General features: G+C 47.3%; 1 protein-coding gene across 1 annotated transcript in view; it reads left to right on the forward strand.

Moving 5' to 3' along the window:
• Positions 1 to 610: 610 nt before the first annotated feature.
• SFSWAP (splicing factor SWAP) overlaps positions 611 to 26,024 on the forward strand; it is an 81,293-nt gene continuing 55,879 nt past the window's right edge. Inside the window, 7 exon segments of the mRNA XM_007462792.1 lie at positions 611 to 939; positions 3,474 to 3,643; positions 4,224 to 4,355; positions 8,850 to 8,935; positions 14,654 to 14,879; positions 16,057 to 16,169; positions 17,119 to 17,254. Of these exon segments, the coding sequence (XP_007462854.1) occupies positions 722 to 939; positions 3,474 to 3,643; positions 4,224 to 4,355; positions 8,850 to 8,935; positions 14,654 to 14,879; positions 16,057 to 16,169; positions 17,119 to 17,254 (1,081 nt within the window). The 5' untranslated portion in view covers positions 611 to 721.

Genomic DNA, 26,024 nt, shown 5'->3' on the forward strand with positions numbered 1-26,024 from the left:
GGTTTACTAAGCTCTTTGACACCCGCTAAGGAAACCTTCCGTGGTAAGCGAGACGAGGGTCGTGACCCCCAGGACCGAAAACAAACCAGGCCACCAGAAGGCCATGCGACCCATCCCAGGGGGCCTGTCAGCCACCCCCCGGGCCTCAGAGTCCCGGCCCCAGGGCACCCGACCCCACGGCCCCCCGGCTCCAAAGCACCCGATCCCACGAACCCCGGCCCAGGCAGCAGCCAACAGGAAACCTCGCTCAGAAAAGGAACATCCGCCCCCACCGAGCCGCGCACTCGGCCCACGAAGCACCCGCCCTCCTTCCGCCCAGAGCCGGGAAGGGCCAGGGTGCGGGCAGCGCGCGATCCAAAGCTGCACTTTCGCTACTGCCTTGGACGGCCGCCGGAGAAAAATAAAATCGAAAAACACGCTCACCTCTGATAACTGCAGCCCCTAACGTGGCGGCGCCTCCGAATGCGAAAGGCTAAAGCCAAATCTTTTCTAGCGGCTCAAACTGCCCCGGGAGTAGCGAATCTGCAGAACCTGCTCGCCGGAAGTAGGGCCGCCCCTCGCCGGAAGTTGCGCTTCCTCCATTTTGTTGCCCGCTATGGCGGCGGTGTAGAGGTTGGGTCCGGGATGCGGCGCGTTTGACTGAGGGGGTAGGCCAGGCGGAGACATCGGGGACATCGTCGCGGCGCAGAAGAGAACCAGCCTGGACGCCGGGGACGCTGTCATGTACGGCGCGACCGGAGGCCGCGCCAAAACCGAGAGGAAAAGCGGCGCGAAGGAGGAGGCCGGGCCGGGCGGTGCCGGCGGTGGGGGGAACCGAGTGGAGCTGCTGGTCTTCGGCTATGCCTGCAAGCTGTTCCGAGACGACGAGCGGGCCTTGGCCCAGGAGCAGGGACAGCACCTCATCCCCTGGATGGGGGACCACAAGATCCTCATCGACAGGTCGGTTCCTCCCCCCACCCGCCGGTCCTCCCCTTCCCTTGCCCGCTTGATTTCGTCTGATGTTGACTTGATGGCCAGGACTGGAAAGGGGTTTTCTGGAGCCATCAGGGATCTGGGGGAACACCCACTCCGCTGTCCCCACATCCCCCTGGTTTTCGGGGGGAGGGGGACGGTGAAACCGGCCCTAAGGCCCTGGCTGGAGCTGCGGGTCGCGTCTGTCGCCGGAGGGATCGTCTCTGCCCCCGCAGCCCCCTCGCGACCTCTCACTCTTGTCGCTGGGTTGCAGTTGCCACTCCGGGCAGTAGAAGCTGCCCGGGCCCTGGGCCTCTCCTGACCGGCGCTCTGGAGCCCTCCGCGCTCCCATAGCTCGGTGTGGGTGGGAGGGCAGCCCGAAACGCCGCAAGCTTGACGCCGCAATTAGATACCTCTTGGGTCCCCTGAGTTGGCTTTGAACCTGTCGTACCCGCAGCTCTCTCTGTGGAGCGCGCGTGTTTTGCCGGCTTGACATTTGACTCCCCCCGACTCCTCCCCCATCCTGTGTTAATCCCATGAGTTTGACAGATTCAGGCCGAGGGTGAAGTTGCCAGTCAATTGGAGGCCAGTTGACTTCGTGCAGACACTGGCCTTGCTCTTAGAGGTAGCGTTCTTAGGGCTGGTTTCACTGTCTCTTAAAGCTGAAGGGTGGGGCTGGGATACAGATGTGTTCTTTTCAAATCAAAGGTGCTTTAGGTCATCACCCTGGAGTGTGTTTAGTCACTTTGGGCAGAGGGCTCCCGGGATTGGATTTCTAAAGATGTTTGATTTGAAAAGGATGACCTTACGTGTTGTAGGTTGTTTGCTCTCTTCCCCCTTTCCTTCTGCTTGGGACTTTTGTTTGTCGGTTTGGTTTTTGCCAATTTGGCAACTCTGCTTCTGGGGCCCGGACTGAAAAGTAACCGTGACCAACCATTAGACTGTGGAATAGTCTCCGAGTGAAGGAAGCCCATCGTTTGAGACAATTAAAACTGGATTCTGCAGAGCCCTGGAACATGACTGTAGGGATGACCTCTGAGCTGGCCAGAATGGACACATTAATGACCAGACGGCTTTTTCCATCCCCGACGTTTCCATTTGGAGTTAGATCTAGACAAGAAGGACTCATGGACGGAGGGTGGCCAGCTCAGGTCTGGACCTGAGGGCCCCCATGCTCTGCTCAAGCATGCTGTGCCTTTAAACCATGGTTCCTATTGAAACATGCTGCCTGAGCTGTCAGGCAGCTTCCTTTTCCAAAGTGTTACTTGCGGTATTTATTATTAAAGTTTGATAAGCGAGGAAATCTGAGCTTTTTATACAGTTTTCCATATCATTCTGTATATGATGTGAGTTAGGTCTTCCAAAACCAGTGGGGAGCAAACACTACACATGTACATGTGTAATATTTTAAAATAATGATCTACATTTGTAAGTTAAGGAGGTTTACAGCATAGTAAACATAATTTTGAAATTTAATAAAATGCAATAACTTGGCTACCCTGAAATTTTTGGCCTTTTTTTCTTGTAAATGTCTTTTTTTACCTGTAGTATTTTCTGGTCCTCATTACAAAAGTCAGCATTAAAAAATTAAGCAGACTTTTGTTTGTCTTTCTACATTTGTTTTTGCAACCCTAAATCTGAGTGTTTTAAGTGAAATTTTCTAATTCACTCATTATCTGAGAGGTGCACATTGGCAGCATCTTCACTGAATCTTCTGTGTTACAAGCATGGCAGGAAGTGCTCTCCTTCTTAATTTGGCTAAAGTATCTATCGGTCCATATGCAAGTACACGTGGATGTGTCTTCATGTATGTTATATCTTGGGGGCGTAATGTCTGGAAGGAAATAATGATCCTGCATCTCCTAACAGTTTTGCTCTGTTTCGAGTGAACCTCCTTAAACTGCATGTATATGTCACTGTTCCTATGTATGTGTGTCTCTCTATCACATAACCCAGCACTTATTTCCTCAGCCAAGTGGCTAGGGGGCGAGCCTAGCCAAGATTTTACCTCCAATGGACGCAAGTTTCTTTGGTGAAGATCTCTCCTGAGAGTTCGGGACTAGCAGAAGGAAGCGAGGAAATTTCGACCGTTTGGTTCTTACGGATAGGTATTTATGTATCCGGTTTGTGTGAATGTAAGCTATGATATTTGACTTTTCAGAAAAAAATTTTTTTTTATTTTTTATTTTTTTTGCAAATGGCATTGAATGGTTAACCAAACCATACACGGTAAGAACTGCCACTGAAGTGGATACCATTTTAAGCTATTAAAGGATTGTTTACCTTTAATGATAAGTTTTATCATATTGCAGAAAGGAGTTTAGACTTTGTTAAGATAACTTGAGCTTAAAAGTAGGTGAGCTATGACTAGCCAAATTAAATATAAATCTGAGAAGAGTTTATATGTTTGTTTTCCTACTTTTATTTCTTTATCTTAATCGGTAAGTATATGTATAAAACATCCCACACAAACCAACCCAGACGTTAATTTCTTTCCATTGACCAGCATGTTCATATTACAGATATGATGGGCGCGGTCACCTGCATGACCTTTCTGAGTGCGATGCTGAGTACTCCACGTGGAACAGAGACTACCAGCTCTCTGAAGAGGAGGCACGAATAGAGGCCCTGTGTGATGAAGAGAGGTATTTAGCCTTGCATACGGACTTGCTTGAGGAAGAGGCAAGGCAAGGTACTGCTCAAGAAAAACTTACTTAAGCAACAAACTCTTTAAAATTTGTTAAGTGTTTAAATTTCCTCCCATATATTCATTTTTTATACTCACTCTTTCTGATGTTATCTTGACAGTACCCAGTGGATTGGAAAACAGGAGCTTTGCGTTCTCAGAGGACCTCAGCATAGTTTATATGTAGAGCCACAGAGACTTGTCCCAGCCTTTGAGGGCAGACTGGGATTTGAAAAAACAAAAACCAAACTCTTTAACTGTTCTTCTTTAACAGTATCGTATAAACTAAAATTGATGTTCTTGTCTTTGCCTTAACAATCTTTAATACAGTTCTTAATCCCCAAATTTCTCAGCAGGAAGAAATTTTCCACAAAAGACACGTATTCTGCTGTCTGTGGTAAACATGTACTGGCAAAAGTACATATTGATAGATATGAAGTGTGAATTTTTAGAAACATTTTTGCCTCAAAAAGAGGTTGGAAAAAGTGTGCTGTATGCTTTACTGATAGCTACAACTTTAGAAATATATAAAATCTTTCTCAGTAAATTTCTATTTTTGTTAACATAATTCTTATTTTTATTCAAGAGGAAGAATACAAGCGGTTGAGTGAAGCGCTGGCGGAGGACGGGGGCTATAATGCGGTGGGATTCACATACGGCAGTGATTACTATGACCCGTCCGAACCAACAGAGGAAGAGGAGCCTTCTAAACAGAGAGGTGGGGGGCTGCCCGGGGTGATGACGTTGGGCAGGTACTACGTGCAGCGGTAGAGTCTCCCAAACACGATACGGGCACTAAGTAATTACAGCGTCACTGGGACAGAAAGAGAACATTATTGGTATTAGGGTAAAACAAAGCTAAAAACCAGAAAATGAATTGTTAATGGAGATGGAGAGTGAATTCAGACTTTAGTTACTGTCTAGGATCTGGGTTTCTTTCCTTTATTTCTTTTGGATTCAGGGAATAGGAAGTTACTCACCCTGGATTCTTTGTTTCTAGATAGACAGTATATGTGTTGAAATCCACAGTGACTTGCTCTTGGGGCGTTGACAGGACAGGCGTTAACCACCCTCCTGCTAGCCTGCTCCTTCACATCCCCCCACGACTGAAACAGTGGCCGATGCCCAGTGGAAGGATGCCTGTGGAGTCAGTTATTACCAGACAGAAAACAGCACAGTATGTCCTGCTTAGGCTCAGTAGGCCCTAGGGTATAGACTTACCATATGGTATTTCAAAATAATGTTTACATAGAATTAAAGATTTTAAATTTATGCCTTTCTGGATTAACTTGGAATATTTATTTTTTTAAAAAATGGTGCTATTAAAAAATCCAGACCCATATGCAGTTCAGGAACAAATGTCCGTAGTCACTTTGGTAAGACCTGAGAGCAACCTTTATTATAGCCCTGCATACTGATCAGTCATGAATTATCAGTAATGATAATCATTAAGGGTGGATACATTAAGGATGGATCACTCTATTCATGGTATTCTGTTTAAAGAGAAGGACAACTTGAGAAACCTATTCAAATGTTCAGAATAATGAACAGGAATCACATCATAGAGGGATTTAACTTTCGAGCTAACTGAACCTGTGATGTGGGACTTGATTGTTTTCTCCTTAAGTAACAAACCTCCTGACAAGTATGAAGTAATTATAGCAGTTTAATATTAAAATGCTGTCTGCCCTGCATGGCGCAGCTGCACTGGGGTTCTCCCGACCCCTCGCCGGGGGCATGATCCTGGGAGAGCAGTCCAGACACTTGCCTAGTTGCCCTTCCTTTCCTTCTGCTTATTACTTGATGGACATAAGAATCACTGCTGCACAGCTCTGTTCTGCGAGCTTCTAAAGAGTTTTTCCAGGTGTAATTTTAACCATATCGAGTTAAAGCGTGGTTAAGGTATTAAACACCTTTTTCCGTTGACTTTTGGATCTGACCATACCTCAGAAGTTAGGGTGCGGTAGACATGTTCTTGCAGGTTTAAGAAGTATACACTGGTTCCTTTATCCGAAATAATTCATCCACTTTGGGATTCTGAATAGTTCCTATTTTATTGTTGTGTCTGAACCATATACGTTATGTCTGCTTTAAATATCTAGTGTTTGATCAGAAGGAAGGAATGCATACTGTCACCATTTCACAAGTGAAGAATTGAGATTTATAGAGCCCAGATGTCTTTTGCAAGGTCCATCGACTATCTTTGGAAAAATGTATAATAATCATTCCTTAACATTTCAGATTAGGGATCAGCAAACTATGACCGAGGCCCAACTGGCACATTTCTGTGAGGTTTTATTGGAACAGCTGTGCTCATTTGTTCATGTTTTATCTGTGTGGCTTTTGCACTCCAATGGCAGAGTTGAGTAGATGAGACAGAGACCACGTGGCCCGAAAAGCCAGAAATATTTACTGTCTGGCATTTTACAGAAAGAGGTTGCCAGCCCCTGTTCTAGGTGATGGGCACTTGTCTTGGTGTAATTATTGGGCTGGCTGATGCTGAACTTTGTTATGATTATTGCATTCTAAGAACTTCCATGTGACTTGGTTTCTCTTCCAAGTTTTAGTATGTTTTCTCTTTAATGTAACGTTCTCTGTATTTAAAATGTTGTTTCTTTCTGTAGTCACATCCTCAGAACTTTGCTTTGTATGCTGATTAACTTTTTAGTGGAAGTTGGGCCCATGTAAACCTTACAGCTTGACACTTTATGTTTAATTTATACTAATATAAATAAAATGCCACATCTATAAATAACGTGTACACATGCACACAAACATATACATACGTGTATGTGTACCTATACATTCACACACTCTTTAGATGGAATTCAAAATATCGGGTATTCGGTACCCAATACCACTAACAACCAAATTTTACTTTACTGCTGCATTATCTTAAAATTTGAAAATTTAATTTTTGTTTGCTTTCCTGAGTCACCAACCTGTCTTAATATTCCTTGATTTCCAGAACTACTATGTGGTTGACCCTTGAACAACACAGGTGTGAACTGTGCAGGTCTACTCATTCTCAGATTTTTTTTTTTTCCAGTCAAATAGTACTGCACTGTTGGTTGAATCCACAGATGTGGAACCGCAGGTACAGAGGGCCAACTGTGGGACTTAAAGTATCCACGGATTTTGGTTTCCCCTGCGGATACTGAGGGATGACTGCATTGTCTGGGTGTCTTTAGCACCTTAAAACCTTGTGACATTAAACAGAAGCATTTGATGGAACCTTTATTTCTGTGCAACTTAACTTCTCTCTTCCCTTTTTGCAGCTTACTGTTTTCATCCCAGTTCCATCCTTTAAATTTTCAGTTTTTCATCATTATTACATATCCATTTTTTTAAACAAGAAAAAGTTATTTAAATTTATCTGAATCTGAGTTAGTATTGCAATGGTTGGGTTTTATTTTGTGCTGCTAAAGCCATTTTTCTGTAAAGAAAGGTATGTATAAGAATAGAGCAAAGCTGTGTAACCCACCTGTTCCAAACAGCTCTTTTGATTCCAGTGGCTCTATTTTTGGGAACAAGTTAGCACTAAGGAAAGGCTATTTCCTTAGTTTCCATCACTTTGTCATTTTAGGGAGGTACAGTAAAAGTTGTACTTTTATAGAGACACCTTTGGCTTCATTCCCAAAGGAAATTGAGGATTTTGAGCTGTTACTTGGCATGTCGCAAACCAGTGTTTTCTAATATCTACCAGTTCAGTGTGTCATTTGGTTACTGGAGCTGAACGGGGGTATTGTTGATTACAGGGAGCTTTCAGGCCACAGTAAGTCTTTAGTCCTTGGGTGAGAGTAAGGCTACATGAACTTGTGGGACAGTATTAAATACTCACTCTTATTTAATAGGAACTTATAATCAATCTGTATCTCATCAGACTACAGTCCCCAGGTCTTTGTGTACCGTGAAGCGTGTTTAAAATTCCCTCTTGGCTTCACAGAGAATTAGGTTTGATAGGAGACTTTTGAAATTGTTCATCTCTTCAAGAGACTCTATTATGTGTGATGGAAACGTTTGTTTTGATGAAGATTTAATATTTATTTCATGTCATCTTTTTTGAAAGAAAAACTTAAGTAGATGTGGAAATCCTTAAAACTGTCAGCTTTTACAGGGCTTCTACTATTTTTTGTACGTTTCACTATATTCTTTTAAATTGATCATCTGAGTGATTGAATTGTACATAGGTACCTTAGAATTCAGAAAGCTATAATGTGTAGTGCCTTGTCTAATATACAGTAGACAAATGTTTATTAAATGAACCATTAAAGAAGAAATGGAGGGACTTCCCTGGTGGTCCAGTGGTAAAGAATTGCCTTACAATGCAGGGCGCGGGTTCAACCCCTGGTCAGGGAACTAAGATCCCACATGCCGCAGGGCAACTAAGCCCCCATGCCACAACTGCTGAGCCTGTGTGCCACAATGAGAGAGCCCACATGCTGCGAACTACAGAGCCCACACGCTGTGGACCCCGTGCGCCACAGCTACAGAGCCCACACGCCCTGGAGCCTGCACGCCACAACTAGAGAAGAGAAAACCTGCACGCTGCGACTAGAGAGAAGCCCGCTCGCCGCAAAGAAAGATCCCGCATGCCTCAACTAAGACCCGATGCAGCCCCAATAAATAAATAAATAAACAAATAAATAATAAATACGTCTTTAAAAAGAAGAAGAAGAATTGGAAATACATCTGATTATTTGTGAAAAGAGAGGTGGTTTGCTTGTGGGGAGAAGTCTTGGCAGTTACATGCAGGGCTTTTACGGTTCAGCGGTGAAAGCGGTTGTCTTGGAATTGAGCGCCTGTGCCTGACGCTCTGGGGGACCCACAGCGATAGTTTGAAGGGCCGTCTTAGCAGGTCAGAGGGGCTGGGAAGGAGGCGAGCCTAGTGTGTGTCGAGTGCCTGCCGAGTGCGGAGCCTTGTTGGGGAAATGCTCACGTGCCTTGTCTCGCTGAACCCTCCCCACGGCCGGGGAGTCCACGCTGCCGCCGTGCCTGTACCCCCAGCCGCTCGGGGGTTTGGTAAAGTGATTCTGCCCACACGTGGCAGAGCGAGCAGAGAACGGAAGTGTTCCCGGGAGGGATGGTGTGCGACAGAACCGGGAAGGGCCCGTCGTGCCCGCGCCCCCCGGCCCCGTAGTGGCTTACAGCTGGTGGGTGTGCCTCCTCTGCGGGTCACGGTTCTGAAGTTCTGTGTCTTCTTTTCATACAGAAAAACACGAGGCTGAAAATTCGGAGGAAAACGAGGAGCCTTTCATTGCCCCTTTAGGACTGAACGTGCCGTCTGACGTGGAGCTGGTAGGTGTCTTTCTCGTTCACTGTATACTGTTAACCTTTGTTACTACGTACCGGGAGGTATTGCTGTGAGCGCCGCGCCACCATCATGGTTGCTGTCCAGTTCGGGTGTGTGATGCTTTAAAAGTATTTGTGAGTTAATGGAGAAACAGTCACACACCACCTCTTCCCCCTTAAAGAAAAAGGGAGAAGTTATAGCAGAATCACCAGACCAGAGCATCAGGGGCCTGAGGAGCTGGCTCACTCTCGGAGACCATATGGTTGAATCCCCAGATTTTACCAACGTGGAAAAAGTCAGTCAGAATTACTGGTGAGGAGACTGTTAGCCACGTTTAGATGCAAAAACCCTCCTGCTCAAGGCACGTGGCTTTCAGTACAGTTGCTGTGTCCTGTCTTTTGCTGGTGTGGTTTTGTGGGCACTCAAGATGGGGACCTTTACCGTAACATTCTCGTGGCACCCTTCCACCCGGTTCTCCTCTCTGTTATGACTAGGGCCCTGTGGCATCTCCAGGCAGCCCTTGCCCTTGGGAGGGACACCTGGGTCACATCCTTTTGGCCTAAGTGCTCTGCAGCTGGGTCTCTAGTTCCCACTGATCTCACTTGGCTATTTCAGCTACGTCCAGTCAAGGTTACGTTGTGACAGGCGCCACTGAGGATTTTCTAAGTGTTACGTAATGCTGGTAACGCTGTGAGGGGCTTCCCGTCCCCTTTCACAGAGGAAGAAACGTGAGGAAGCGGGGCTGTGCGCGCCAGGCAGGCCCCTAACCCACGGTCTTAGCTCTTGCGCCATCATGAGTCTCTGTGCTGTGTGGCATTCTTACATGTTCGTTAGGGACGTTTAAAATATTGGTGTTGCGTGTACATGCTTGGAAAAGGGATATTCGTGCTCAGAGCAAAGGTTTTTCTCTGGCATCTTCCTAACTGGATTGCAAGCACCACGGACGTGAGTATTCCGGCTCCTTCACTGTGTCCTGCTACAGCATCATTGAATAAACAGTGGATGCCGAAAACTCCCCATAGAAGGAGCCTCTTGTGTGCCCCGCACTGGCACCTGATACTTCCCTTATCGAGCGCAGCATGAATCTGCTGGTTCTTGCCCTTCGGTTTTATGTGACGACGGGAGATAACAGAATTTAATTCCTGCCTCCACCCATTCCTTCCTCCACTTACTCATTTATAAATCCTCTCCTTCTCTTTCTCTTTTCTTGCAAATATGGGTAAAAATTTCTTTGGATTTTGCCAAGTAGAATTACTATTTATGTTTGACTCCCGTTTCTACCGTTGATCAGTTTGCTACAGTTAAAACTGAAAATGTTATCTGAAGATTTGATATCCTGAGACTTGTATTGATATATTTTTATGTATTGTATTTCTGTTTTTTCTGGAATATGCTATTCTCCGTGAGAGACGCTTTAAAAACAGTTGCTCTCTTACCCACACGTAATGCTAAAAGCTTTTATTTAAGGTTGACTATATAGATTCTTACTAAGTTTTGGTATGAAGACCATTTTTAAGCTTTTATGCGAACATAAACATAGAGGTGTAGTAGATTTTGTTGCCTTAATTCCTGCTGACGTATTTGGTGGCCTGCTGGGACCCAAAGCGTCTGCTCCCCGTGGAGAGCACAGCAAGCCTGGCGTATAGTGGTCTGCTCTCTCCCGATGTTCGTATAAAATGGTCCCCTGGGTAGGAAATCTCGCGATTGTGTAGAAACCGTGTGTAAGTGCTCGCCAGGTCGCCTGTGGACAGCTGGCCTTTCCCGTATGGTGGCGTCAGCGTGTCATTCTTCAGAATTGCTGTGAATCGGGGCAGTGATTCGCTGTATACGTCACACACTGTCGTGTCCACATTAGTGGGGAGACTGCCTAGGAGACAGGTGTCTGCATCGTATGTTCCATCTTGGTGACCAAGCATGAAACTGCCGGCTCGTGTTTAGGTGACGCTTGCTGCCTCGGTGGGCAGGGGCTGCTCTGGCAGCGGCGGAGGCGGGGGTGGTAAAGAGAGCGGGTGCTTGAGGGGTTCTCAGGTTTTAAACTAGGCTTTTGGATTAGAACCTCGTGGCTGCAGGGTCTCTGGGGGTCTGTGCAAAGGGTCAGGAGCAGTGAGAGGTCACAGCGTCCTGGAAGCCACATGCCGGCGCCTGCTCGAGGCTGGCCTCCTGGTCCCTCTGGGCCTCTAGACGCCAGCTCCTCAGGTGACCTCACAGCTTTATTTTAGCGTTTCGTAGTGACTCTGTTTGTCCATTTGTATGTTTCTTGGGAAGTAAGGAACTGTTTTCTCCCGGAATATGTAGCCCAGCATCACTTGTCCCGACATTGTGTTTTCAGTTACCTGTCCCTTTCCCAGGGACCTGAAGGCCTGTCTCTGTCACCTCCTGAGTTCTACACGTGCCCAGGTCCGTCTCTGGCTGTGTTGTGTTGTCTTGCACTGCGGGGAAGGTGGAGGGCGCGTCTCAGCCGAGTCTCTCAACCACCCGAGATGCCGCAGATCCGGGTTCTGAGCCCAAACGAGGTTTCCACAAACACTGCGCAGAGGCGTGCGAGGTCTCATGAGCCCCCCGCCTGTTCTGTGACACCTCACGTTCCCCTCGGATCAGCCAAGGGGACCGGAAGTGCTGCTGCTTGGCACACCCGTTTGAGTGTATTTACAAGGGAAACGTGCTTGTTTAACATATTTTATGGACAGAAGGAAACGGGGGGAGGATACAATGTACAATTCCCGTCCTGGTCCTGCGTGGTGGCACCAGTAGGTTAATAACATCATCGGATAGTGAGTATTCATTGAGCATGTGCTGTGTGCCAGGCGCTGTGTTAGCTCGGATCTTCTGTCCTCACGACACCAGTGCCTCTGACGGGGACACGGGGCAGAGCCGTCAAAAGCAGCCTCCCCAGGTCATCCTGTAAGGGTCAGGCCTGCACTTCCAGCCCAGAGCCACTGCGGTTACGCTTTACCGAATGTTGTTCTGATTAGAGCGTCAGTCTCACCGTACGTTCAGGTGCTGTGTTGCCACGGGATGGGGGTGGGGAGACAAGAGAAGCACGATTTACCCCTGTGTCCTGTGGAGCCCTGCCTTTCCTTGGGGCTTTGTAAGGACTTTTCACGTATGATGAGTGCTAAGCCCTGGTCCAGTAAGCGTCGTGCACTCTTGTTCTCCTGGCACTTTGTCTTTTACCTGTTTGTTCCTCTCTCCATGCAGAATTTAAAGGTATTTGTGAAGTCATATATGTCACCATATATGTCACCGTATTCCTTTCTGGCTTCAGGATTTTGAATCTTGTCTTAGAAGACCTTTTCACCCCTGACAATTTTTAAATATTTTCCTATACTTCCTGCTGTTACTTCCATAGTTTTGTTTTGACAGTTGAGTTCGTGCCTCAGTCTGATATTATTTGGGGCTCTGATCACAGAGGAGGAGAGAGGGCCAGCCCAGCTGCTCCTGGGGCTCCTCGCTTATTCACCCCACCTGCCGCCCAGCCTGGCCCCCAGCCCCACCCTGCTGCAGGGATCAGAGCTCCAGCATTTTCCAAAGCTCTTTGGAAAGCTCTTTGGAAAATGGGTGCAGGTTTTCTGACCTCACATACTGTTGTCCCATTTCCTGATGCCTACTCGAGTTTCTAGAGCCACGTTAATTTTGGAGATGCTGGGAGGTGTTAGTCCCCCTTCCTGGGCTCAGTTGCTTTCTTAAAAGGCTTCCATAAATTAGAAAAGCATTTTCCCCTGGACCAGTCAGTCTTTGTAACACATACGTATTTATATGTTGGCTACATCCTTAAAATCCCATCTTATGGTAGGAATAATCATATTCTTAAACAGAAGAGGATTTTTCTAAAACCTACATGATAAGGAGAGCAGAGAATGACTTTCTCCAAACCAAATGTTTATCTTATATCCACTTGCTTCAGTAGCACATCTTGAAGGGTGCTCAAGAGCTGCTTTGTTTCTCTGTAATCGTCGTCGCTTTGTAAAATGACCCCCACACTCTCTGTGACTGCTGTAGCCGTAATGTGACATCATAAGAGGGCCTGCTTTTAAGAAGTTTTAGACCAGCAGTTTGGTTTGGTCAATAGAGAACATCTCTACTTGGGCGGCGGGAGGGGTTGTATTTTCCTTTAAGGATCATTATTCTGAAGTGATCATTAACAATTGTCATATATACGGAATACACTAATGCAAAAATTAATCTTCCTGTTGAGCCAAGGCTACTGAAAATGTGCATCAGGATCCACACTTGGGTGCAACAGTGGGCCTTTAACATGGACTCTAGGGTATTTGGGGACCAGTAAATAACTTTAATCATAGATGTTTATCCAGTGTAAGTGTGAAGGACATCATTAGTTCAGGAATTACATTTGAGAATTAAGGCGTTTGTATTTTGTGAAGGATTCAGCCCTGAAATTACAATAAGCATCTTGAGTTCTTAACCGCCCATTATTAATGAGAATAATTTCCCACTTTATTTGCATGTAATTTTCTAGTGTTAATCTCTTCCTTAATATTAAAAGTATTTCAGATGTGTGGCTTCCAGCTTCTGGTCCAAGGGGCTCCTTGTGTGGGTAGGAATTCCTCAGCTCATGATGTGGCGGAGGTAACTTAGCAGCACGTGCAGGAGAGAGGTGGGGTCTGGTTCCAGGTAGTTAACGCACTCCAAGGCAACCAGATGACTCGCCCAGTAAATGTGGGTGAAACCGTCTCTGCTCTGGCCAGACCACAGGTAGCTGGGCCTCAGTTTGGAGCTCTGTACTTTTTTTTTTTTGGCTGCGTTGGGTCTTCGTCCCTGCACGCGGGCTTTCCCTAATTGTGGCGAGCCAGGGCTACTCTTCATTGTGATACACACACTTCTCATTGCATTGGCTTCTCTTGTTGCAGAGCATGGGCTCTAGGCCTGCGGGCTTCAGTAGTTGTGGCACGCTTGCTCAGTAGTTGTGGCTTGCAGGCTCTAGAGCGCAGGCTCAGTAGTTGTGGCGCACGGGCTCAGTTGCTCCGCGGCATGTGGGATCTTCCCCGGACCAGGGATCAAACCTGTGTCCCCTGCCCTGGCAGGTGGTTTCTTAACCACTGCGCCACCAAGGAAGTCCCTGGAGCTCTGTACTTTTAAGTGGGAGTGTTGATGAACGGGCGCCACGGGGCAGTCTTACAGGGAGTAGGAAGGAGGAACAGGGTGAGGAGAGGTCAGGTGCAGAAGGAAAGCCTGGGCGTGAGCCTGCGGCTTTCCTTGGATGTACAAAAGTAGTGTTTTCCGAGCTCTAAACACTAGTCCCTGCTGAGAAAAAGGGAAGAGAAATGATTCTTAGATCCTTGAGAAACTTACTGAAACATGCACCACTCTCCCTAGAAAATTGCATGTGTATGTGCAAAATTTGCAGGCAACTCCCCAGAGGATTGATTCACAACCCCCTGAACCCTATCACAGAACCCTGGTTGAGGACCCCCAATATAAGAAACACATTGATTCGTGCGGAAAAGCTTGCCTCCTGTGGGTTCAGTACAAAGCTAGAATGGCCTGCCTCAGCAGGTGAGTTTTCTCCCCACAAAATACTGCAAAATTCAGAAGCTGACTGAGTGTCGTGTAATGGGGCCAGTGCCACAGTCTGTTCAAACTGGGCTCTTCCCATTGAAATGTCTCTAGTCAGTAGTAAAGCCAGGGTTATTCCTGTGTTTTGAGTCACACGCTCAGTGGAAAAGAGGACAGATGATAACGTGAATGCGTGTGTTCTCTTGTAGCCACCAACAGCCAAAATGCATGCCATTATTGAGCGCACGGCCAACTTCGTGTGCAAACAGGGCGCACAGTTTGAAATAATGCTGAAGGCCAAACAGGCCCGAAACTCTCAATTCGACTTTCTGCGCTTTGATCACTACCTCAACCCCTACTACAAATTCATCCAGAAAGCTATGAAAGAAGGACGGTATACGGTACTGGCAGAAAACAAAAGTGAGGAGAAAAAGAGTATGTGAAACTGTTTCTGTCCTGTGTTGGGCTCGGGGGGCTGGGGGGGGCAGGCTTGAGATCTGCGCTGTAGGACTTCTGAACGTTTGTGAAATCCTGCCACTAAGGCACGAGGATTAAACCTGCTGTGCAATAAGTCTGAACATATATTAGATTCTTCTTTTTTTTTTTTTTTTTTTTTTTTTTTTTTGCGGTACGTGGGCCTCTCACTGTTGCGGCCTCTCCTGTTGCGGAGCACAGGCTCCGGACGCGCAGGCTCAGCGGCCATGGCTCACAGGCCCAGCCGCTCCGCGGCATGTGGGATCTTCGCGGACCGGGACACGAACCCATGTCCCCTGCATCGGCAGGTGGATGGACTCTCAACCACTGCGCCACCAGGGAAGCCCTAGATTCTTAATTAACGTGTTCATAGATGGGTGGTGTTGATGCCATCAGAGCATAACCATCTAGGTTGGAAACGTTTCCCCTCATTCTGGTTGTTGAACATGTCACAGACAAAACAGCGAGCCTCGTGCTCCGTGGATCGTTCTAGCGTGCACCCCGTGTTAGGGCCTGAGGCTAAATTACACAAGCCCACAGAATGAAGTGGCTAATCTTACTCTCTTTTTTTTACTCTGCCTTAAGCTGTTGTTTTTATAAGTGTCTAAATTTGGAATTCTTACTACAAAGACCAATTAAGTATTTTGAATAACATTCTGAGACAACAGTACATGTGCCTGCCATTGAATTTTTCTCTCAGCTGAAACACGACTTTCAAAGTCAGTTGTATACATCTTACTACAGACCTCATCTTCTTCACGTTTGTTTGTTTGCTGTAGTTTTGTAAAAAATCTGTTGCTGTTATTTTACCTTCATAAATCAGTAAGATTTTTGCCTTTTTTCCAAAAAATTTAAATATTCATCCGGACTAGTAAATGCCAGAGGGAAGGTGCCAGCAGGGCCGAGGTCATGCTCCTTTCTCGCTGCCTTTATTTCTTATAATCCCACTTGTTAAAATCACAAGCAAATGTCATTCTGCTGAACGACTTGGGTGGCAGCAAGATAGGGAATATTTTCCGAAGGTGGTTTTTGGACAGATAACCAAGAAATGGCTGCATATAGTTCTGCCTTTGTGTGCGTCTGAGGTCTTACGTAATTTATTTGTACCTTGACGTCTTGACACGTGTTTTGCTTTCAGAGTCGGGGGTCAGCTCTGACAACGAAGATGACGATGACGAAGAGGGCGGGAGTTACCTGCACCCGTCCCTGTTCGCTTCCAAGAAGTGCAGCCGCCTGGAGGAGCTCATGAAGGTTCTCATCTCGTTACTGAGCTGTAGCTTTATGCCATAGCAAAACTGCTCATTTAACTTCGGAAAATTGTTAAGCAGGCATTTTTTTGTATAATAGCTTTTAAAAATTTTATTAGCATTGACGTATATCTCGCCTTTTTGTTTGACTTGGTGGCAAAGGATTTGCTCCCTTTATTTCTTATATATCCCATTTTATAAAATCACAAGCAATTTATTTTCATTTTGTTATAGTTTTACTATTTGGGATATTTAGAATAAGTAAAATGTTGGTTAAGACTTGGAAAATTACTTTCTCATGCAGGTTTTATTAAAACAGGATTAGATTTCGTAGGTGTCCAGGGTATGTGCCGCTTGAAATAGTCTGTTACCGTCACGGATAACATAATGTATTAGCGAGAAACATAAATTAAAGAAAAATTTTCTTTTCATTCTTATTATAAGGAGTTAATCCACACCATTCATTGTGCCATCTGTGGTGTGAAAAAACAGGGGTCCATCAGACCTAAGCATGTCATTTCAACAGTCACGCAGTGTGGCCGATTGATTGGGCTTATAAAGCTGTTGGTGATTAAAAATCAGAAATTGCTTTAAGGGTGGACAGAGTTTGAGGTTTTGAGTGAATTTGGAGGCTCACACTTTTCTCAGCAGCAGTCTAGTCTTGGTCATCCCTCCTTCTTTTCCTTCACGTCATTAGGAAGATTGAGGTGATTTGTTTATTCAGTTCCTCTGGAACTCACAACCAGCTAGAGCTCTTGTCGGCCACGGTCAGGGCCTCCCTCTGTGTGCCCGCCCACGTGTGTGGGTGTGGTGTGCGCGTGTGTGCTGCGTGCACGCGTGTGCTGAGGTTTTTCTGAAGCTAGACACCGTCCTAGAGCCTTCTTGCCACAGAAGGGTTCTGCGTGACTCAGAATGCAGGATGTGGTGTGACCTTGCACCCTCTCTCTCTGCAGCCTTTGAAGGTGGTGGACCCAGATCACCCCCTTGCGGCCCTGGTCCGTAAAGCCCAGGCCGACAGTCCTGCCCCCACTGCACCCACGGCAGAGGGCACGGCCGTGCAGCCCTCCCAGGTGGAGTACACCACTGACTGTGAGTACCTCACTGTGCGCCTCCGGGCAGGGTGTCAGGTGCGGGGGCAGGTATTCAGGTCCGGTAGAGGTGCCATGAGGAGCGTTCATGTTAAGCATCCTTAGCATGTGGCCTCATCCTTTTGCCTGTCACTTCACGTTGGCAAGATGGCTGCCCTATCACCAGCATCAGCCCTGCATTCCAGAAAGGATGAAGAGGAAGGGCAAGAGCAGAAAGCAGTCAGTGTCACATGGTCTTGCCACATCCTGCAGCACAGGCTGGGAAATGGGCTTTCAGTTGCTACATCGCTGCCCTAAACCAAAGCAGAGTTCTGTTAAGAAGAATGGGGAAAGTGGGCATTGGGGGACATGTGTTGTACTGCTGTTTGCCGGGGTTGCTTGCCTAAAGGACACAGGGGTCTGATGTGCACCTCGGGATTGGTTACAGTTCCTGCTTGTTCTTGCTGATTGCTACTCTTTTCTCTTTTTAATTACTTAAAGGTTATCAATAGAAGGTAAATCTTGAAGTTCTATTCAAGAAATCATTTGAAAGTATTTAACCTTGGTCTCATTATCAGGTCTTTTTAAAATTATTTTATTCAGAGGTTAAATACTGAATGAGAAGAACCTTTAGCAAAGCCACGGGAATTCATCTGTTCAGCCTACTTCACAGGGACACCTGATACAATGAATTTATAAAGCTTGTCACTCTCAGAGATTGGAGGGTCAGCCTGAGGTTAATTCCCTTTTAAAACGTAAGCTGCTTGTCGCTTTCGGAAGAAGCTTTTGTTAAAAATGATAACTGTGTCCTTTTGCAGTTCCTGTCTGGCACTGGCCGTGCAGCGTGTGACTGTGTCCTTTCGCAGTTCCCGTCTGGCACTGGCCGGGCAGCGGGTGACTGGGTCCTTTCGCAGTTCCCGTCTGGCACTGGCCGTGCAGCGTGTGACTGTGTCCTTTCGCAGTTCCCGTCTGGCACTGGCCGTGCAGCCTGTGACTGTGTCCTTTCGCAGTTCCCGTCTGGCACTGGCCGTGCAGCGTGTGACTGTGTCCTTTCGCAGTTCCCGTCTGGCACTGGCATGCAATGTGCGATTTTGATGTGCTAAATTAACACTTTTAGACTTCAAAAATCAGTTACTTGAGTGAACTTAATGTATGTGTCCTTAAAAAAATCTCTTAGAGAACTCAGATAATTTCTTTAATGCATAAATCAAGTTAAATACAGTTTCTTTAAACGTTCAAATCAAAGAGCGGATCTGGTGCGGTCTCATCTTACCTGCCTGTTGGTTTGGGCGTCAGAGTGGGCGGTAATCCCTGCAGCACTTTGTTTTTCTTTGTTTTTTTTTGTTTTTTTGTGGTACGCGGGCCTCTCACTGTTGTGGCCTCTCCTGTTGTGGAGCACAGGCTCAGCAGCCATGGCTCACGGGCCCAGCCGCTCCGCGGCACGTGGGATCTTCCTGGACCGGGGCACAAACCCGCATCCCCTGCATCGGCAGGCGGACTCTCAACCACTGCGCCACCAGGGAAGCGCTTTGTAAGTCACTCCTCATGCCTCCCAGCGGGGCTCTCAGTACGGACATCCCGGACAGCCCGCCCGCCCGGGGGAAGCCCGTGAATCGGGAGTTGGGCATGACCGGGAGCTTCTGCCCCCATCTTTACCTCAGTCCAGGGTATAAGCTCACTGAGTGGTATGTCTCTGGCTTCCTTTTTCCTTGCTTTCTCTTTTCAGACCTGTCTTTGAATTTGCACAAGTTGAATGCAGTGTCCCTTCGCCTCCTCTAGGTTTCTAGAGCTATTAAACTTCTTGCATCGGAAAGGAATAAAATCAGGGTTGAGTGGCCATTATCCAGTTATTCGCACTGCTTATCACTAGTGTGCTTGCAGTTAACTACGAGGTCGGTAATGGCTCTGTGTTTCTACACACCCTGTAGGACTGGGCAGGGGAGCTGAAGGAGGCCACTCCGTGACTCGGGGTTTTACTGCGAGGTCCCACGCTCTGATTGTTGACCACGGCCTGGGCCGAGTCACGGCCGGCTGGAGGATGAGAGGGTTGGGCAGGACCCAGGGAGCCTGGAGCCCCATGGCTTCAGTCCCTCCTGCCACTCATCAGGGGCCCCAGAGGCCAGGGTGACCCTTGGCAGCCTCTCGCCCGGGAGAAATCGCACCCTTGCTCTATGCAAACCCTGCAGGCCAGTCCATGGGCGGGGTGTCCTGGTCCCCTCCCTGACCCCTGACCGCAGCCGGAGGTGCTCAGCAGCGGGGCATCAGTTAGTGACCACCTCTTCCCCTCAGTGAAATAACTGTTTTGACAGTCATCTTCCCCTTCACACATGCAAGAGTGACAGACAGGAGTAGGAGAGGCGGTACGGGGCTTACACCTGGTGCTGGACACGTGCGCTGTGTTGAGGGCCAGCCTCACGTGTGCCCAGGCCAGTGGAGAGGAGGGAGGGAGTCGGTGATGGCAGGGTGTGTCCTGCTGAGACGTGGGTCTCAGCCGCGCCAGAGCGCTGGGGCCAGGTTCTGGGTTTTCCAGAGAAGCAAGGAACCTGGTGGGTTTAGGTGAAACATCTCAACTTACAAATGTCAGCAGTGAGTTCATATTTTGTAAAAATACAAAGCGTAAGGCAAGCCAGATGCTACTCATAGGTGCCCACGTCCAGCCTCTGCTGTGGGTGCAGGAGGGTACCTGGGCAGCGGGACAGAGGGAGGTCGCAGAGCTTCTCTGTGGAGACCGTGCTCAGCAGTAGTCAGCTCTGCCCAGAAGCTGGGGAGGGGCTGTCAAGTGTCCTTCAGATTTCACACAGGTTTAAACGCATCGTGCTGGGAAGTGAGAGCAGTTTTGATAAAATGGGGAGGACAAAAGCCAGACTTCACCTGGGTGGGAAGTGAATGGGTGGTGTAGAAGTGGAGACCTGAGCACAGGCCGCTTTGCGAAGAGGGGAGGGGCAGTGGCTAGTGGAGAAAATGTTCCCTGAGAGCCCTGCCTCCAGGATCGGCCCCTTGGGTTGCCATGACAACAGCCCATCTAGCATCCGGGAGTCATAGGATGGGAGAGGCATTCTTAGAATTTGGATCTAGATCAGAATAATGCCTAGAAGAAATGAACACAGACACCTGTACTTGGGTTCTCAAAGATGTGTTTATTTGTAATTAGAGTCTATGGTTATCTTAAAAAATAGCAAGCAAGAATATGAAAAATTTGAAAAAGAGGCAAATAAAGGCAACATGGCTCATCAGATAATAAAATGAGATGTTACAATAGAAGTCCTTGGGAGGCCTAAGTAATTGATGGTTTACACAAAATGTGTGATTAAAACAGGTCTAAAAATGCTACATACGTACGTGCCTGACACGTGCTGCTGTTGACCCACTTCTGACGTGGGCCACGGCCTTGCCTCTGACGGACGTCCTCAGCACAGCCAGCCTGAGTTCTGTGAGGTGAGGTGCACGCCAGGCACCCAAGAGCAGAACCGCAGGCTTGCAGTGCCTTACTTCAAGGCTTTCACAGTTCTTTCTCCCTCCTTGGGTTCCACAACAGTTCTTTGTTTTTGTTTTTTAAGCAATTGGTGTTTTTATCTGATCTTTTCAAAGGATTCAGTTTCATTTTCACAGAATCAGTAATTCTCTTTTCTCACTCAGATTTCATCTGTTTGCATAAATTTTAATTAAATACGTAATTACAGTACGTTTAACCAGAAAAAGTTTAAGTGAAAAACTCTGCTGGTAAAAAGCAGAAAGGTTCAGCGTTCTAAAGAGGACCACCCTGGCCTGGTGTGTTAGTGCCTCCGGGGCCTCCCTGGCCCAAAACCCAGGAGGCCCTTCAGAGGGGAGGGGTGAGTGAGCCCCCCAGAGACAGGTTCAAACAAGGAAGGACTAGCTTATGAAAAGCATGGTATTGGGGAGAGGCTATTCGGAAAACAGATCTCATTAGAGCCTCGCCTTTTATCCAACAGCAAAACTACTTCCAGGTGTAAGTGCCAGACGTGAGAGTTCTCGGGAAGGTAACGACTTTTTATTTATTTATTTATTTATTTTACTTAGTCTTGGCCGCGTTGGGTCTTCATTGCTGCACACGGGCTTTCTGTAGTTGCAGCGAGCGGGGCCTGCTCTTTATTGCGGTGCGCAGGGTTCTCATTGCGGTGGCCTCTCCTATTGTGGAGCACGGGCTCTAGGCGCGCGGGCTTCAGTAGTTGTGGCTCGCAGGCTCTAGAGCACAGGCTCAGTAGTTGTGGCGCACGGGCTTAGTTGCTCTGTGGCATGTGGGATCTTCCCAGACCAGGGCTCGAACCCGTGTCCCCTGCTTTGGCAGGTGGATTCTTAACCATTGCGCCACCAGGGAAGCCCGAAAATAACAGAACAAGAATCATCTATTTTAAGCCAACAGACATTATATGCAACTAATGGAAAAAACAAAACCGTTGAGAAAGCAGAAAAATACTAACAGAAACAGCTTTTACAGTCAAATAGGAAAACAACTTATAGCCCAGTAGAAAAATGAACTGCAGTATGAGTAATTCACAAAGGTAAGAATGACCATAAAAAGTTTTTTAAAGGTTTTCCCTTGCTGCTCACTCAGATGGCATTGTGTCTGCTGACTTTAGAACCTAACCTCTGTGGAAAATAAAATACAACATTTCATTTAAATCAGGCTGCAGCAAATATATGAAGAATCCGAGACTTTTTGTTATGGTGGAAAAATATCCATTCGCAGGCACACAAGAACACTTTGATATTATAAGTCATAGGATAAAATCGAGGTTTCTGGGCTGTGGAAAATGTTGTTTCATGTATACCTATTTGAATTTCTTAGTAATCATAGAGATTAAATAAAAGAGAGACACGCCATTTTTCAGCTGTCACGTAAGCAAAGAAGGAAAAAAGGTAGACATCATGTTGCTGGTGGGAGTGTTAGACTTGTGGAGGGCAAGCTGGCAGTGTAGACCAGAACCTAAACTGTGTGCCTTTGACCCAGAACTGAGCTTATATGTGTAAAGACTGAGCTTACAAGAATGTTCATTGTAAGAACGATTTTTATTAGCAGCAAAAGACTGAGATGCCCTGTGTGTCCCTCAGGGAGGACAAATGGAGTAGGGTTAGGGCACAGCGGCAGCTGGAGGCTCTGCCCTTAAATTTTAATAACTTAATCAGCATAAAGCCCCCAGTTTTCCTGGAATTTATTGTATACCCTTTCAGTCAAAGATGCAGTTCTCATTTCAGAGAAATTATTTTCTATTATACCTCTGAATGTCTTTTAAAAGACACCAGTTTCCTTACTTTGGATCATCTTTTTCTTCCATATCTGTCATTTTCTTTTTCTTTTTCTTTTTTTGTTTAATCTGTCTCTCTGGGCGTTCAGCATGATTACATCCACTTCCTACCCATCTTCTCCTTGGTTGATGACTTGATTTTTTTCAGCTGTGACTATTCTGTTCCTTATAGTCGATAATGGTGGTATTTTGGGCCTCAGTTTGTTTTCTGAACAGGTTTGCAGACCTTTTCTGTAATGGATGTAAGTGTTTCCAGTGTGGCAGCCGAGCAGCCTCTGTGGCAGCTACTGGTGCTGGTGGAGCATGAGAGCCACACTGACCATCGGGAACAAGGGCATGTGGCTGAGCCCTAATAGAACCTGATTTATGGACACCGAACCTTGAATTTCATAGAATGTTTACATCATGAAATGTTGTTTTGTTGGTTTGTTTTGGTTTTGGTTTTGAACTGTTTGAAAATGTAAAACCATCCTGAGCTCTCCCGAGCTGGGCTGAAGCAGGCACACAGGCCCAGTTCCTGACCCTGCTCAGCAGGATCCCTTCCATCTCAGTACTAGTTTTACTTCCTTTTCTTTGTGCTCAGTTGAATTCCTGTCTCTCCAAATTCGTCCGCGGCCCAAAGAACTCAGGTTGCTCGGGTTCTGTTTCCTTCCAGACTCAGTTCTTTGCTGTTGGCATGGCATGTTCCTTGCTGGGCTCCTTTGCTGGGCCTTGTCCTTTTCACCTTCCCCGACTCAGGTCGGCAGCTCCATCCAGACCTTTCATCCCAGCACTGGCCACCCCTGCGATACCGTTCTCACCTGCCCTGAGATACTTTGTCGTCCCTCCCAAGTGCAGCTCCTCTGGAGACTCCATTCTCTGCTCTCACGAGATCCCCAAAATGCCCTGGAACAGATGTCCTTCCCCCAGTCAGGGGCCCAGGGGAGACTTCTGACAGCACAGAGCCCGGGCCGCAGGCTCCCACCTCCCGTACCGCTGAGGCTCAGCCTCACCCTGAGCTCCTGGTCTCACGCTTGAGCTGCCTGATTGTTCTACCCAGACTCCCCAGGTCCTGTTCTTAGGTAGCTTGCCTCCAAAACCTCCATATGGTATAAGAAATTCAGGGCATTTTGCTTGGGGGTCACTGATGAAGACTTTAAGTAATAGTTGGAGACAAGGCATCTCGAGAAGCAAAAAAAAGAGCAATCGCTTTTCAACACTGGCCTTAAAGTTCCTGAGTCACACATTCGTGTATCTAAAACGGATCCATTTGGGTGGTTTCCAGTGCGTTTACAAGTGAGAAATTCTCCGTGTTGTCACTACAGAAGTCTCCAGATTTTCCTCTTGCAGTTTGGTGACAGCAAAACAAGTCTCCTTTTGTTTGGGGATTCTTTCTCCTTAAACACTGGGCTGTCTGGATGTCACAGTGAAGGAAATGAAGCAGGGTGGCTACTGTGAGCCCATGTTGAGCTTCCATCTTCTCTAGCATCTGGCTCCTGAGCCCTTAACAGCCGTCGGCCACCGCCATTCACTGTGGTGAGGGGAGCCCCAGGGTTTTTAGACGCGGTATGTGCTGATCCAGATGGTGAAAGCTTTTAAGTATTTGGGGGATGGGGAAGGTCATAATATATTATTTTTTTAATAAATTTATTTATATTTATTTATTTTTGGCCGCGTTGGGTCTTCGTTGCTGCGCGCAGGCTTTCTCTAGTTGCAGCGAGCGGGGGCTACTCTTCGTTGCGGTGCGCGGGCTTCTCATCGCGGTGGCTTCTCGTTGTGGAGCACGGGCTCTAGGTGCGTGGGCTTCAGTAATTGTGGCCTGCAGGCTCAGTAGTTGTGGCTCGGGGCTTCTCATCGCGGTGGCTTCTCGTTGTGGAGCACGGGCTCTAGGCGCTCAGCTTCAGTAGCTGTGGCCCGCGGGCTCTAGAGCCCAGGCTCAGTAGTTGTGGCGCATGGGCTTAGTTGCTCCGCGGCATGTGGGATCTTCCCGGACCAGGGCTCGAACCCGTGTCCCCTGCATTGGCAGGCGGATTCTTAACCACTGTGCCACCAGGGAAGTCCCAGGGTCATAGTATTTTTTTACTTAAAAACTGTGGATGTAGAATTTGAGGGAGTTTTTGGTTTGACTGTAATTTTCCCTTGCAATTGTATATGATACACAATTGTATCATCGATTGTGTATGATAGAGAGCTAGTAGATAAGCGCTCTGCCTGGAGCTAACGGTGGCCAGGAGGGGTTTTTCAGGAAGTCCTGAAAATTATCCCAGTCCAGGAGGTGAAGCCAGAAGGCTTGAGAAGAGACATCAAGGGACAGTTGCGTGGATAAGAGAGTCTTAAGAAAAGGGATAGAGAGGGAGGTTTCAGCTTTGATTTCTCTCATTCTACTTCTGAAGCACCTTGAATGTTTTTAACATTCCCTGGGATTATTGGGCACTTTCCTCCCCCTTGAAAATGCAGAATTCAGTGATACTTTTGCCTTTACCATTGAATTGTGTTGTTGATGCTTAATATTTAAACTCCTGTAGTTTAACCTCTCCTCAGGTAAAGGTTTTCAGCGTGAGAAAGCTAACTCTTAACTGTAGGCAGAAAAAGATTCTCCAATCAAGTAGACTGGTTTTGGGGGGTTTTTTTTAGTAAATTTATTTATTTATTAGTTTTTAGTTTTGGCTGTGTTGGGTCTTCATTGCTGTGCACGGGCTTTCTCTAGTTGTGGTGAGCAGGGGCTACTCTTCGTTGTGGAGCATGGGCTCTAGGCTCATGGGCTTCAGTAGTTGTGGCATGTGGGCTCAGTAGTTGTGGCTCACGGGCTCTAGAGCACAGGCTCAGTAGTTGTGGCGCACGGGCTTAGTTGCTCCACGGCACATGGGATCTTCCAGGGCCAGGGATCAAACCTGTGTCCCGCGTTGGCAGGCGGATTCTTAACCTCTGTGCCACCAGGGAAGTCCGACAGCTGTATTTCTTGAGCTCTTGGCCGCTGGCACCAATCTGGACAGGCCATGTTCCCAGCCTGTAACCCGGGGTGTTCCGCGGACTTCCATTCATTGCTTTCCTGTGTTGTTAGTGCTGTTCTCTCCTTGTTTGTTTGTTTACTCCTGTATTTTGCTAGAGCACATCCTCCAGTAGTTTGCAAAGAAAGGGTACACAGGAAGACCGTTTTTTTTGATCCTTGAATGTCTGAAAATGCCCTAATTCTGTTCTCACTCATGGTAGGTCATTTGGATGGGCCCAGAATTGTGGTTTGAATATTGCCCTTCAGAGTTTGGAAGGTTCCAGGCCACCATCTCCTAGAAGCCTTTGCCCTGTGCCATTCCAGTTCCTGTTCTTCCACACGTGACTTGTACATTCATTGAACAAACTGGCATCGCAGGCAAGCCATGCTGGGAAGAGCAGTGCACGGCATTCCCGCCATCGTGGAGCAGAATCAGTGAGACCCCTGGGGGAGTCCGCAGTGCTGGCGGACAGAACCAGGGAGGCCCTCGAACCAAGGCTTCCGGGTCCCAGAGGCCTGAGGAAGCCCGGGTGAGGCCCGATTTGGGTAGTCGGCGGGGG

This window comes from Lipotes vexillifer, unplaced genomic scaffold (genome assembly GCF_000442215.2).
Source record: "Lipotes vexillifer unplaced genomic scaffold, Lipotes_vexillifer_v1.1 scaffold1545, whole genome shotgun sequence".
Taxonomy (NCBI): domain Eukaryota; kingdom Metazoa; phylum Chordata; class Mammalia; order Artiodactyla; family Lipotidae; genus Lipotes; species Lipotes vexillifer.